The sequence below is a fragment of the Volvox carteri genome (genome assembly GCF_000143455.1).
Source record: "Volvox carteri f. nagariensis unplaced genomic scaffold VOLCAscaffold_8, whole genome shotgun sequence".
NCBI lineage: Eukaryota > Viridiplantae > Chlorophyta > Chlorophyceae > Chlamydomonadales > Volvocaceae > Volvox > Volvox carteri.
The window spans coordinates 1,488,108-1,502,647 of NW_003307551.1; the positions used below are offsets into that span (position 1 = coordinate 1,488,108).

Sequence of the window (14,540 nt, forward strand, 5' to 3'; positions counted from 1 at the left end):
GCCCTCCCTCCCTTGAAAACACCATCACCACCGTACCGCCAGCCTGCCACAGTACCTTCTCGCCATTTCTTAATGCGGCTCAGATCAATAAAACACCTCTCGGACCATATAAGCACACACAGCGGATGTTAGGGTCGTTCGACTTGATAGGGTCCTCAGGCTGGTGGACACCGCCGCAGGTTCGCTGCATCATTCATTCCCTGGCGGTGGGTGTGGTGGTGGTGGTGGCGGCGAGGGTCGTGGTAACGGTACTGGTGTGTGCTTGGACACACCAGTACTACCTGCCCCGAGGCGCCAGAGCCAGAGCCCTCACCCAGAGAGCCGGTGGAAATCAGGTTGAGCGTGACGCCCGCAACCGGCCCCCCTGGAACACCCCCATGGCCCCCCCTCGACCTCCCGGCAGAGGTGGCGTCAACGGACCTTCTTACACACACATACATACATACATACACACAAGAAAAAACACGCATACGGAGATGCGGTAGGGCGGCCCCATTGCATACATACACACATACACATCACTTCACTGCAGAGCACCAGTCGGTGTCAGCTGGCGGCGTTTCCGACCCTCGAAAACGACCACGTCCCACCCACCCCCGCCGAGCGCCATGTTCACCTGGCTTTCCCGCCATCATCAACACCTCCTCCTTCTCACCCCTTCCTGGTCGCGTGACTGAAAAAACTCCTCCTCCCCGCGATGCCCCGCATATCCCACTCCAACTACCTTAACGGAACTCCAACTACCTCAACGGAACTCCAACTACCTCAACGAAGAACCCCTCATCAGAACCCTTCTGCAGCGACAGCCTCATCGAATCTCACAGCGACAGCTTCGTAGCGTAGAGGTCCACTTGCTTGTCGCAGCTCAGCACCGGCGTCTGGCCGCCCGAGCTGAAGATCGCGGAGGCGGCGGGCCCCAGCAGCATCCCCGCGATGAGGGAACCGGTGGTCCCCAGATTGAGCCCCGGGCTGCCAGTGCTGGCGCGCAGCGTGGACATCATGTGGCTCAGGATCTGGCCGTACGTCTGGTTGATGCCGTACTTTTCAATGGCCTGTATGAAACAGAACGTGGCGGCGCCGGTGTAGGCATTGCCGCTCAGCAGCTTGGTGTCCTGCGGGTCGGCGGGGCGACAGGGCGGCAGGGCGGGAGGGCGGGAGGGCGGCAGAGAGGGAGGTGTGAGGGAGAGGCGTTGCGAGGAGATGTTGAAGCGGGTGAGAAGCGGGTGAGAACAGCAGGAGGGAGGTGTTCGAGTAGCGCAGGGGAGGTTGTGAGTGAGGCGGCAACAGAATTCAGGGCAACGCGCGGCTCAACTGATGGCAAGCGGCTCAACTGAGCAGGACGGGGGCCGAGAGGCGGCTGGGAATGGGCCGGTGTCGAGTACGGGAAAGCCCGGGGGGGCGGGGGAAGAAGCGGGGAGAGGATTCCGAGATCGATCGGGTGGAGGAGACCTCCGGCTTGGAGGCACTGGGGCACCTGGAGCCAACACAAAACAGCGCCTCTCTGGGGGATGGTGCGGTGTGGTGCAGAAATGTGACTTTAACCCGCGTGTGGGAGTCTGCCTGTACAGACCTCTCCGCCCAGGACCTCTCAGCAGACACACGCACACGCACACATACACACACACGCACACGCACACATACACACACACACACACGCACACCCACCTGGGCCACCTGGGAGTCCTTGCAGGCACCGAACTGGAAGGCAGTTCCTGCGAGGTAGTGCGGACGCGGATGGGAGGGATGGGGAGGGTGAGGGATGGGGAGGGTGAGGGATGGGGAGGGTGAGGGATGGGGAGGGTGAGGGATGGGGAGGGTGAGGGATGGGGAGGGTGAGGGATGGGGAGGGTGAGGGATGGGGAGGGTGAGGGATGGGGAGGGTGAGGGATGGGGAGGGTGAGGGATGGGGAGGGTGAGGGATGGGGAGGGTGAGGGATGGGGAGGGTGAGGGATGGGGAGGGTGAGGGATGGAAGGACCACCACCACCACCACCACCACCACCACCACCACCACCAAATGGACTTTTTCGCACAAACAACTGAACCTTTCGGCCATATGACTTGTATTAATGCCTATGGGGCTGTTCCTGCTGCTGTTGTTGCTTCCCCCTTCCCCCTCCCAGTCTTCCCCACGACGTACGGCACCCTCCGGGTGCCCCCCGGGAGGAGCCCCTCATGGCCCCCCATTCAAAGGGTCCCACCACCCCGTCAGCGCCTCGCGCTCCTCAAGCCCCTTCTATTTTGCCGTACCTCCCGCAGTTGCCTTGTCGTACCGCGCCCGGCCCTTCCAGTACCACCGTCCTGCTCCGTCCACCTTGGCTCGGAAGGGCAGGTCCAGAGCTGTGCCGCTGTGGCAGGCGTCCACGACGGCGTGCAGTGTCACCCCGGGCATCAGCGGCCGCACCATCAGCCGGTTGAGCTCGTCATCCACAATCTGACCCGCACGCTTGAAATCTAGTAGTACGAGTACGAGAGCAGGTACACATGTGAATTGGCGCGTAAAACATTATTTAAAAAGACAGGAAAGACGGACCGGACGCAAGGATTAACGTTAAGCAGGTTTGTATAAAACGATACAGCGCCAGCGCAATGTTAAGGCGATATCGCCCGGGCAGGCAGGCAGGCAGGAGGGCAGATCGGAACAAGGGTGGAAACGGCGACCTCCCTGGGTGGGTGAGTGGGTAGGAGGGTGGTGGTGGTGGTGGTGGTAGCAGACAAGCTAGCACCTATTGCAGCGAGGGGGAGAGCGGGAAGGAGGAGGAGGAGGAGGAGGAGGATGGATGTTACGGTTCGGGAGGGCAGCTGTATGCTGCTGGGGAAACTGGACACACTCTTCATGGGGGGAAAGGGCAGGGGGAGATGAAAGAAATAGGGGGTCGTGAAGATCCGGCTGAGCAGCTGTGTATCAGGTTGGGTAGAAAGGCTAGGCACACGGACAGGAACTCTCCCTCCCCTCCCCTCCCCTCTCCTCTCCTCCCTTCTCCCCCCGCCCCTCTCCTCCCTTCTCGCCCCGCCCCTCTCCTCCCTTCTCCCCCCTTCTTCCCCCTCTCATGTTAGAGCACATTTTCATCTCCTTTCCCTTCCCTTTCCTCCGGCTCATGAAGAGCCCGGTAGTCAATACCCCCCCTCCCAACCGCTGAGGACCAGTCCCGCCCTTACACGGCACCAAGGGGGAGGGCCAACCTGCCGACCTGAGGGACATATCGTCTCATCGTAGCCATCCTCCTCGTCGCCGTTACGGTCGTACTGCTGACTGCCGTGGCCACTGAAATGGAAGAACAGCGAGTCGCCGTACCGCTGGTCCATCATCAGCCACTGAACTGCCTGACAGGAGCGCAGCAGCGGCAGCAGGAGGAGGGGAAGTGGGGGCGTGTATGTGTGTTGTGTGTTGTGTGTGTGGGCGTGTGGGGGAGATATGGGTGGGAGGAGCGGGTGTGTGTGTGGAGGGGGATGTTGGAAGGGCGGGCTAGTCTTAACCCCCAGGTCCCCCTCCTCCTCCTCTCCCTCCTCCTCTCACTTCCGTCGTTCTCCCACCACCACCACCCCCTCGGCACCCATCAACCCAGGGTTGCCCCCCAATGCGCCGCACGGAGCGGACCGAAGCGAGTCATTGGCCCATGTCCTCATCCTGACAATCCAGCCAATGCACGCTGTGCGTAAATACTCATTCATATCTGTATTATGTAGAGTTGTACGTGCGTATGGCTATATACGACTGTATGCGTGCGTGCGTGTACGACTGTGTACGGCTGTATACGACGGTGCGTGTGTGTAGCTATGTGTTCTCACCCGGTATATGTTGGCCTTGGTTGACGTGAAGTCCGGGTGGCGGCCGGGGTCGTCTCTGAGGACCACGATCTGCTCAGCGGAGAACCCGAACCGCTTCTGAAGACAAAACTGCGGAGTGTGGCAGCGCCAGCGACAGCGCCAGGCCAGGGGGGGCCAGAGCACCACACCAGGCCAGGGGGGGCAGGCCAGGGGCAACCGCAGCAGTTGCGACAGATGAGCAGGACGGGGAGGAGAAGGAGGAGGAGGGGGCAGAGGCAGAGCGGAGACAGGAACCCGAGGGAACCCAGAGATGTATCAGGCGAGGCGTTTTCGGTTAGACTCGGTCCTCGATTTACTCCCATCCACTTCCCCCCCACCCCATGCACCCTCCCCCCCCTGCCCCGGTCCACAGCCCAGCTACCTGAATGCACTGCACGTCATTCAGACAGCCGTTCAGAGCGGAGCTGGTGCCAGGGTAAGAGCAGCCGATCAACACGGCACGGCGCCGTCGAGTGCCGTGACCCGCCGGAGGGGCGTAGGTGGTCGGAAGCATGTACGGCGCAGGAGCAGGAGCAGGGGGACGCGCTGCCGGTTGGCCGTACGTGTAGGGCGCCGTTGGCGATTGGGGGTTGAACGGCAGCGCGCCGTAGGCGGGGGGCGCTGATGGAGTCTGCGGCGCAGCAGTTGCGGGTCGCGTCAGTGCGTCGGCGGAGGGAGTGGGCCCGGTGGCGGGTCCAGGGTTGGAGGTGGCGCCGACGGTGGGGTAAGCAGACGATGGCCGCTGCTGGCTGCTACTGCCGCCCTGACCGGGTGCTTGGGAGGCGGCCTGCTGCTGCTGCTGGTCCTGCGGGCCCACTGCGGACACACGCGGCGGTTCGGGATGTTGTTGTGACCCCCCAGGAGGTGGCGCGTTGGCTGGCGCGCTAGCGGGGGAAGAAGATTGTGCGGCAACAGGAAGTGCTGGAGGCGCGCCGTAAGGGGCAGGTGCCGCCCCGTACGGCGTTGTCGGGGTTCCGTACGCGGGCATCTGGGATCCGTAAGGGGTTGCGCCGTAAGGTGTGGGGTGAGGCGCGCCGTAGGGAGGCGCAGGAGCGCCGTAAGGGGCTGCAGGTGCTCCGTAGGGAGCGGGCGGTGCGCCGTATGGTAGCCCATAGGGAGACGGTGGAGCGCCGTAAGCAGGTGGAGTATAAGCTGGAGGCGCGCCGTAAGGAGGCGGTGCGCCGTAATTGTAGTTATACATCTGCAGCGGGCTGAACCGATAGAGACTGGAGAGTCGTTTTGACCCAAGCGTCACGGATAGTTTCGAACAAGCGTCAACAGATGAGGACAAAGCTATGCCGATTTTTCAGGGGACCCAAACTTTTTGTTGTTGTCCATGTCCATACTTTAGAAGTTAGTTACTGCACCTTCTCAGTACGGCATGAGCGAGAGTTGTGGTTCGTTGGCGCGACCTGCCTAACATATTTTTTATTCTGAATTTACACACGGGAGTTACGGGAATGTAGAGGTATTGCCTCAAACAAATTAGACAGGATGGCTTCTTGGATTACAGCTCAGTTAAAAGCGGCCGAAGGTCTACTTGAAGCTGTGGACAAAACGGTTTCAAGGACTGTCGGAACTTTGGGCCTTGCAGAAGGTAGTATGTGCAAAGCGGTGCTTTCGCCCGTTGATCAGTTTTCGACATGAGTGCTCAAGTGTTTCCTGTAATGTGGACAGCCAAGCTCGCTTGCTGACATACTTTCCACAAAGCCCCTTGTTTCAACGACTTGCGTGCTTAACCCGCTCAGGCGATGCGGAGCAACTGACGCCAGAGTATGGATTCTCTAGCACATCGGTCAACCTTGCCCAAGTAAGTGATACGGGCAAGTAACACATAGATTACAACGGTCGGCAGTAAAAGATGCAGGCTTGCGGCTTTGTGGCCCCATGTACCGAGGACCCAAGGTACAACAGCTGCACCGCCTGTATTCGTTTATCAACCGCTGCAGGCTTCAGCAGGAACCGGGATCTATCAGCAGTCTTATTCCTCTATGCCGGCTGGGTCTCTGGCATACCAGACATATAGCAGCAACCTCGTAAGTTCGAATGGGCCAGGCGCAGCCACCAGCTACTACACCGGCGTTACAGCATCACCGCCCTGGGAAACCCGTCCAACGGCACCAGCGTATGCTGTCTCGGGGCCCAGCTCTGGCCGCACGCTGACGGCGGCCAGCGAAAGTACCCCCGGCGGGGGTGGGTTCACGGTCAAGACGGATGCACCAATCCCATTTGGGGGTCCCCCAGGCCCAGTGGCTCCGTCCACAGCTTCGTCGAGCGCGCCGGGGCCCAGCAGTCCCGGCTTTACCTGGAGTGGGCTACAAGCTAAGTTGCCTGGCAGCGAGGTGGATCCCTCGAGCTCTCTCAGCAAGTCGACGGGACTGATAGCCCCAGCAGCTACAGCCTCCGCGGCGCCCGCAGCAGCAGCAGCTCCGTTGGTCAGTGGACCGAGTGCGGCGGCAAGTCCTTTGAATTCGGCTTTAAACGTGGCACCGGCGGTACCCAGCGGGCCAGGCGCGAGCGGTGCGATGGCGGCGTCACCGCCGCAGCCGTCGTCGTCACTGCCAGCCGCCACTGAAGTACCTACGACGCGGGGGAGCTCCCCGCGACAAGAGGCCCCCGGGGAACAAGGCAGCCACCCACCGGTTGGCTCCTTGCAAAAAGGAGGAGCCTCCGCGGGGCCTTCACCGGCGCCGGCATTGGCATCTTCATCGGCTCCAGGCCTCGCTTTTGAAGACCCAAGCTCAGAAACCCAAGCGGGGTCTTCAGAAGCGGGACCAGGCTCTGCGAAGAGCGACACTCCGCAGGCTCCAGGCTCACCAGTGGCGTCGGCTGTGACTGGTCCAAACCCTGCAGGACAGCCGCAGCAACAGCAACAACAGCAGCAGCAGCATCAAACAGCCGGCGGAGGCGGCAGCGGTGCGAGCCCAGCTCCAGCGCCCGTGGTGGCCTTGGCGTCCGCCACGACCGCGGCCGCCTCTACGTTGGCCTCCGCCACCACCACCGCCGTCACACACTCCATGTCGTTCTTCAATTTGGTCTTCGATGACCCGGACGCAGCGGCGGCAGCCGACGCAGGAGGCGGTGGCGGCTTTGCTGCCGCCGCCGCCTCCGGCGGCCCCGCCGCCGCCCCAGCACAGCAGCAAATCCAGTCCCTGAGCCGCACCTGCGATCAGCTGCGAAAACGGCTGGAGGCATCCCGTGTTGAGAACGAGCAGTTGGAAGATATGTTGGCGCGGGCTGAGGTACGTGCGCAGCAGGAGGCTGCTTTGGTTTCGAGTCTGCGTGAGGAGCTGGCAGGGCTGCAGCAGGCACGTGCGACGGCGGAGAGCAGCCTGGCCGCCCAGCTGGCGGTGGCCAAGTCGTCGCTGTCAGAGGTGTCGGACAAGTACGAGGCCAGTCAGCGAACGGTGCTGGTGCTGGAGGGGCAGCTGGCTGCTCTGGAGGAGAGCAGCCGGAGGCTTCTGGAACAACACAGTGACCGGGAGGGCGGCATGGTGGAAGGTGCGAGGGCGTAGAGGGAGCGCGTCAGGAGGTAGGGACTGGAACCGTAGAGGAAAGGGTCCACGACATGCGGGGGTCTGGTTCCGCTATGCCTTACCGCTATGCCTCAATGTCCTCTTAACTTCGCTCACCATTCCCCCCGCCCCTTAACCCCCGGTCCCCACGCACACCCTGCATCCGCACTCCTTCACGCAAATTCCGCATAGCCTCTCTTGATGTGTGTTAAGTCCAGGGTCCCGCCCAATCTTTCTCCGTGCGCGCACATTTGACTCGCAGCCCTGCGCTCCGAGCTGGCGGCCGCAGAGGCTCGTCTGGCGGCGGAGACCAAGGCCCACCAGGCCAGTCGTACCGCCGCAGCGGTTCGGGAGATGGACCTGGAGCAGCAGATTGCGGGGAGCACTGCCGCACTGGCGGGCCTGACTCGGAGCTTGGAGGAGGCCAACCGCAAGTGCAGAGGTGAGCGAGGCGGGTGTGGTTGTTAGTGTGTGCGTGTAGTGGACAGTGAGGTAGAGGAGGGCGGACAACGAAGGATGACGCCGAGAAGAAGGTGGAGGTGGGCTGGAGGTGCACTTGGCGGGTCATATCATGTCTCTTTGTACGTTCGTGCGCTCGGAGGCCAGAAGCAGCTAGAGACGATCCAGCCTGTGTACACACCTCTCTCACACACACACACATACACAGACAATACCCAAAACCTTACCTCAAATGTGTGGCCATCTCCCCAACCTCACCACCGGCGGCTGCGTCTACTCCCTCCGCAGGGCTAGAGGAGGAGGTGGTGGCGGCCACCCGGGGCCGGAACGAGCTAGCAGCGCAGGTCGCCGCCCTGCAGCTGCAGCTCACGGATGCGGGCATCGACGTACAGCTGGGGGCGGAGCACCCAGGTGGAGGAGGTGGAGGGGGAACCCCAGCTCGCGGTGGCGGCGGCGGCGCCGCCGCTGCAGCCATGGCGGCGGAGCTGGAAGTTCTCCGCAGTGAGCTGGCTCAGCACCAGCGGGCCGCGGCGCTGGCGAGGCAGGCCGCTGAGGCTAGTCAGGCACAGGCGGCGGCGCTAGCCCAGGAGGTGGAGGCGCTGCGACTGAGTGCGGAGCAGCGCAAGGTGGGAGGGGCTCGGAAAGTGTGGGATTCCTAGCTCTCGGCGTTACAAAGTATTATTGGCAAGGGTATGGGGTTTGGGGTCGTTTGGGGGCTGTGTGCGCCTGTATATATGTTTTTTTGTGGTGTGAGAGAGAGAGAGAGAGAGGGGGGGGGGGCCAGGGATGCGGCTATTGGCTGCCCTTGTTGGCGTGTTTGGTGGGCATGCGGTGGTTTGAAGCATGTGAGGTCGACGCGGACGACGCGGACGTGCCAGTTGGCCAACCACGCCAGAAACCCCTTCTCCCGTCACCTCGCCCTGCGTGCCGGGGCTCCGTTCCCCCCTTCAAACCCCGCAACGGGTAGCTTTGTGCCATCCCTTTGTGTCCCTCCGGCAGGTGGGGCTTGCTTGCCTCGGACGTGTCGCACGTGTTGATCCTTTTTGCCTCTTGCACCATGTGCTGCCCCTGTATATAACCCCCCTCGTCCCAAACCCTGGACCACACACCCCTAATCCAGGACACGGCCCAGTTGGAGGCCCAGCTGCGGGAGGTGTCCGACATGCTCTACCTGAAGCAAACACAGATGGAGCGGCTGGCAGCGGAGAAGGCGGCGCAGCAACTCAAAACGGAGCGGGAGCTGGAGAGCGTACGGCAGGTAGGCTGGGGAAGGAAAAAGGGACGGGTTTGAAGCAGCGCCTGGCGTGAAGGGCCACTGCCCTCGTGACGGGGTCCCTGGGGGGTCCGAGCCCCCTGGGCCCCGGGTCCGGGCCCGACACGTCGGCTGCTGATTCCTCTCGCTTTTCCGCACACGTTTTCCCCCTTGGGACCCATCGCTGCCGCATACACATAAATTGCACACCCATGCACATGCAGGAGCTGGCCAAGCTCAGCCGCCAAGCCGTACAACAAGGCGGTATTGGTCGCGGCCTCGGTCACGGCGGCGGCGGCGTCGATGGCTCTTCCCCACATGACGTCATCCCCATGGACGCCTTGGGGGAGCCGTACCAGCGCCTGGTACGACACAACCGAGTGGGACGAGCCGTCAAGGCCGCAGCCAACTTTTTGGACTCCACGGCCTCCACCACGTCCTTCGTCCTTCGACAGTACCCTCTGGCTCGCGTGGCGGTGTTCCTGTACGCGGTGCTCATCCACTTGTACGTGTACTTCCTCATCGCGAGGATGCAGCGCATGGCGACGCACTACGAGGCCGCGGCAGTGGCGCCCACTGTGACGTGAGCGGGGAGCGAGGGGTGGGGAAAGCCCGGCGACGGCGAATGGGGGAGAGAGGACCTGTAGTGGGAGTGGGAGGTCACTGGTAGATCGTTGTGGGGTGAAGGAGTTGTCTGGTGGGGTAAAAATGGACACAGGTTAGTTTGGACAGCGAGCTCGGCTGTGTTTCGCGGTGTAGTCTTAGTTTTACAAATGGGAAGAGCGACTGTGGTGAAGAACGGCAGGAAGGGTTAGGGCGGGCCGGATCTGGTCTGATTGCGTTTGATTACTTTTATGGAGGGTAGTAGTGGTGGGTGGTGGGGATTGCAGGCGGGGGAGAAGGAAGGGCGTGAGAGGATCCAAGGACCCCGGCGTCCAGGACCCCGCAGGAAGGCCACAGGCATACATACAGGTATGGGACGGTGCGGATTGAACGGTGAGCAGAATTGCAAATGGCGTGCGTGTTGTGCGTTTCGGTGAGTGTGGTGTCGTCGTCTTGTCGCGGTGGTGGTTATAATTGCTACTGATCGCAGTAAGCTGTTGTTGCTGGTGGTGGTGGTGGTGGTGGTGGTGATGAGAGGTGGTGGCAATGTGGTGATGAGAGGTGGTGGCAATGTGGTGATGAGAGGTGGTGGCAATGTGGTGATGAGAGGTGGTGGCAATGTGGTGATGAGAGGTGGTGGCGGTGGGGCCCGCTCGTTATGGTGCGTTGGCTGCAGCAGCAGCGGCAGCAGCAGCTGTTAGGATATGAGGTCCGGGATGAGGGGTCCTGCAGGGCTTCGTAAGCCCTAAGCAGGAAGGAGACGAAGATACGAGGACAAAGGAATTCGTGTTTATTTCACCTGTTAGACTGTTTTGGTGTCTCCCGCGTCTCCGGAGTTATGTGGAAGTCGTCGTAGGTGTTAATGGGGATATGCACAACGCGCTTGCCTGCTGGCTAAGGCCTCACCGTAGGGTTGGGTAGGAGTGTTTAAAAAAAGTTGGTTGGGTGGTGTTTGGAGACGGAGGCATGACCCCTGTCGCCAAGCACCCAATGCGGACCTCCAGGCGGCTGGGGTGGTTGGGTTTACGTCGGGTGCTGCTGCTGCTGCTGGTCCTCCTGAACGGCCGAACCAACCAACTTTGTGGTGGTGTGTGTGTGCGTCAGTAAATTGCAATGTCAAGGGGTGGGTGACACACCGTATGCGGTGGACACGGACAAGATCGGGTTGGGCCCCCAGTACACCTATTCATGTGGGCTCAAACCACTTGCACTCCTCAGGAAGTCATTATCAGCGGAATTATGTTATCACAGTTTGGTGAGAACTGCGGCGCTGCTGCTGCTGCTGCTTCTGCTGCAGCGGTGTTCCTCGGGCGTGCGTATCTAGTGTTGTGTTGTGCGGGGAGAGCAGGGAAAGGGAAAAGGGAAGGGTGGTGGGGTGAGCGTCTCGGTGTGTTGGAGGGGGGGGTCTCGGCGCCGGTGTTTGGTCGTTTTTTGTGTCTTACCCAGTCAGGCCTTTCCTTTTGGAGCCGCAGATATCTCCTGGGGCCCCCCTTTCCACCGCACTTCCGTAAGCGAGCACATGCATGCCAGAGAGGAACCGGCATACTGTTGTCCAGTGAGGAGGATACAGGTGGCAGGACAAGTTGGCTCCCTCCGTAGGGACGTTATTACAGTGGCGGGATGTAATCTGCAGGGGGCATCTGCAGGCATTGGGGCTTCAGCTCGGCAGAAAGGGTTGCGAAATGTTTCTTTTCCCGAAAGCGTGCCACACAGCACTGATGTCTCTGGCAGAGAGACGGGGTTCGCAATTTCACGCATAATACACAACCTTCAGGTGTACACTTACACCGCACCAATGAGTATCAATCAACGACAACGTTTTGCGGAGTGCTTCCACCATCACACCAAGGCCTCCAGCTAAACATTTATTTCGGGGTTCACAACAATAAAAAAATGGAGTGGCGGCTGAATCGAGCCGTGCGTGTGCAGCACCGGCACGAGGAGCAGGCAGCCCTGGGAAGGGTGCAGTTGTTGCAGTTGTTCTGTTACTGTACGGCATTAAGTTCCCACATAATGGCGGCTTCCCCAGCCACGCATTGAAGAAAGGGCCAGTCGGCCTCAGGGTCACGAAGACGCGGGAAGGGGACTGCCGTTGGCGCTGCAGGCATTTCGTCCCCCTTGTAGCCACACGATCACGATGTTCCCCCTCCGCCGATCCCCTCCCCCTTCTTCCCCCCCTCCCCCACCCCGACACACACGGGCCCGCAGAAGCAACTGACAGCACATCCAGTGGCATGCAATGCTGTACGGCAAGTTGGGGAGGTTGCAAACTGTGTTTGTCGTCCTTGGAGACGCGACACTGCGTGACATGTCATCCGGCGTGATGATAAGCTGGCAATGCAAGCGACGTCACCTCGCCTATGCGTGCGTGTGTGCGTATATGTGTGGAGAGAGAAGTGGCCAGCCACAACACCCGCAGTCCAGTTCGTCTCCGTTAGGAAAAACCCACAATGCCCGGGGCCCCACGGGGCGCTGGCGCCGTAGTCACACAAGCCCCCTCCCCTTGGCCCCCGAGGCACACAGCGCCTAATCCCAACCTCAAAGCTCGCATGACGTCAATTCGTGCGGCAGTAAGTCAGTCCCTCAAACATACGAGTGCCTTGTAAGCTGAAATCCTCAAACAGACGACATCATACGTACATACACACCAGAAAGGCCGCCATGCAATGAGACAGACAACGGATGCGGCCCCCCGGCCAGCCAGGCAACCTGCCGTTCTGCCGCCAGCAAGCGCACACCCGTGAAACCGCCTGCCTGCCCCTCTGTCACTCCCCAGCTCTGATAACGACCCGCAGGCGGCTGAGCCATGCACATTACGCTACCCCGCAGCTCGGGCCACAGTCCAGTATCCCCTCGCCTCTACCAATGCAAGCTCCGCAACGGGGTCATCACCGCCACCATCAGCATCGTCATCGTCACTGGAAGCCCCCGGTGCCCCCAGGGCCATCCGGGCTGCCGCCCATCAGCCACAAACATCTCCCCTTCCCCACCCCTCCCCCGGCCGCGAGTGCTAGCCACCATCACAACCCTACCGGCTTCCGGGGGGAAAGATGACCCTATATTCAGCACCTGGAACCGCGGGACATTGAAAAAACCCGAGCACCTAGTGCCCCGCCTGCCTGCATGCACACTCGCGTCATCAGCCCTTAACCCCCCCCGTGTGTAATCCCCCAAACCCCAATCCCGTCGGGGTTTGTCCTCCCCCTCCGTCATCACCATCCTGCCAGTGAGGTCGGAGATGCGGCAGCTCAATGTCCCGCCCAGCTACCCCCCCCTGCCTCACACACACAATAACAATAAGAACAAGAACATGCGCCTTACACCGTACTGCCCGTGTCGAAACACAGAGGGCCGGGGCCGGGGGAGGCACCTTCACAACCTCCAGCGCAATCTCGAACCCCTCGCCCCGGCACCGGGGTATAGAGCTTAATCCAAACCTCATCCATACGCCCGTACGTCCGTACGTCACCCCACGACTCCAGGGGTGCTCCCCTGCGTAGACAACTCCCCGCTCAGCCCCCCGGGGGGCCCCCCTCCGCCCCCAACCCCCGCCTCAAACTCCACACCCCGCAACGGCCGCGATGCCTCCATTACCAAACTAGGCTCCGAATCCGCCCACACCACACCGCTGCCCTCCCGCCTTCCTCCTCCCCCGCCATCCAAGTACGACGGCTCGCCGGGACCCATATCGGTTCCGGAGCTGCGTTCCCCGCTGACCCCCCCGGACAGCAACCCGCCCATCGAGCTCCTCTCCCGCCGCGGTGAGCTGCTCCGTGTCCCCCCTCCGCCCTTGAGCGCCCGGGCCGCCGACAACATCTCCATGGCCTGTGTCACCCCCACCATACCCTCCGGCCGCTCCTGCCGCAACTTGCGCAGGGCCACCTCCAGAGGTTGGGCCAGGGCCACCTCGTCCTTGGTCTTGGAGGCCCGGGAGCCGCGGACGGGCTTCTCGCCTGGGGACATTGGGGGAGAGAGGAGGTGAGGTGGGTTGGGGGGTTGACCTTGGGTTTTACAGTGTCCGGGAAGTCGGGGTTTGTGTGTGTGTGTGTGTGTGTAAAAGGGCTGTCAAGGGATGCGTAGACAAACATACACACGCACGCACTTGTACATGAGCCCTGTCCTTCCCCTCCTCTTCAACCCCCTCCCACATGATGTATGTATGTATGTATGTATGTATGTATGTATGTATGTATGTATGTATGTATGTATGTATGTATGTATGTATGTATGTATGTATGTATGTATGTATGTATGTATGTATGTATGTATGTATCTATGTATGTATCTATGTATGTGGGCATCTGTCTAACCCGCCGACGTCCCTCCTCCCGCCCCGTGGGCCCCCTCTCCCCCTCCGCGTCCCCCCACCCAGCCTCACCGGGCGGCTGCGCCACCGCCGCCCCCGCCGGCCCAAACACACGCCGCAGCATCTCCCTCTGTGTTCCCACGTCCGTGTCGGGTTGTGCCTTCAGCATGGCGTTACGCAGCGCAGTGGGCCCTATGGTGGTGAAGCTGCCCGCCTCGGCCCAGTCCAGCACGTGGTCCTNGATGGNCTTNGGGAGCGGANAAGGNGGATGGCAGGGGGGGTTGGGGGGGGAGGGGGGAGGGGGTATTTCAGTAACGTGTGTGTGCGGGGGGTGGGGAGAGAGACGGGGAGAGGAGAAATGCGGGAGTTTTTGGGGGGTCTTGCAATGGGGGTGGTGGTGGGGAATGTACATGGCAGCTTAGGGCGTGTGGCTGACAAATACTGACACGCTCTATCTCCCGCTTTTCTTACGCAGGTTGTGTTTTATGTCGTACACTTTCCCGGTTCCCAGCACACCAGCCCCTCCCCCCTCGCCCCGCTCCCACCTGCAGCCAATCCAGGCGGTTGTGCAGGTGCTCCTGCCGGAGCGTCTCCACAAA

The 14,540-nt window shown here is 61.4% G+C and overlaps 3 protein-coding genes across 3 annotated transcripts in view; 1 reads left to right on the forward strand and 2 right to left on the reverse strand.

Moving 5' to 3' along the window:
* Positions 1-818: 818 nt before the first annotated feature.
* On the reverse strand, positions 819-4,794 carry mca1 (metacaspase type I; the record flags this gene model as incomplete). The annotated part of the gene is made up of 6 exons (XM_002948025.1): positions 819-1,112; positions 1,666-1,712; positions 2,250-2,453; positions 3,191-3,323; positions 3,789-3,896; positions 4,189-4,794. 6 exons carry the CDS (start codon positions 4,792-4,794, stop codon positions 819-821), a joined length of 1,392 nt encoding a protein of 463 aa, XP_002948071.1.
* Positions 4,795-5,300: 506 nt separating this feature from the next.
* Positions 5,301-10,959, forward strand: VOLCADRAFT_88320 (uncharacterized protein; the record flags this gene model as incomplete). The annotated part of the gene is made up of 9 exons (XM_002947877.1): positions 5,301-5,403; positions 5,555-5,616; positions 5,756-7,307; positions 7,584-7,763; positions 8,069-8,406; positions 8,901-9,038; positions 9,257-9,615; positions 10,854-10,890; positions 10,933-10,959. 9 exons carry the CDS (start codon positions 5,301-5,303, stop codon positions 10,957-10,959), a joined length of 2,796 nt encoding a protein of 931 aa, XP_002947923.1.
* A 2,141-nt stretch (positions 10,960-13,100) lies between these two features.
* VOLCADRAFT_88321 (uncharacterized protein) overlaps positions 13,101-14,540 on the reverse strand; it is a gene marked incomplete at both ends in the record, with an annotated part of 15,069 nt that continues 13,629 nt past the window's right edge. The window contains 2 exons of the mRNA XM_002948026.1: positions 13,101-13,588; positions 14,014-14,188. Coding sequence (XP_002948072.1) covers positions 13,101-13,588; positions 14,014-14,188 — 663 coding nt within the window. The remainder of the gene's footprint in view (positions 13,589-14,013; positions 14,189-14,540) is intronic.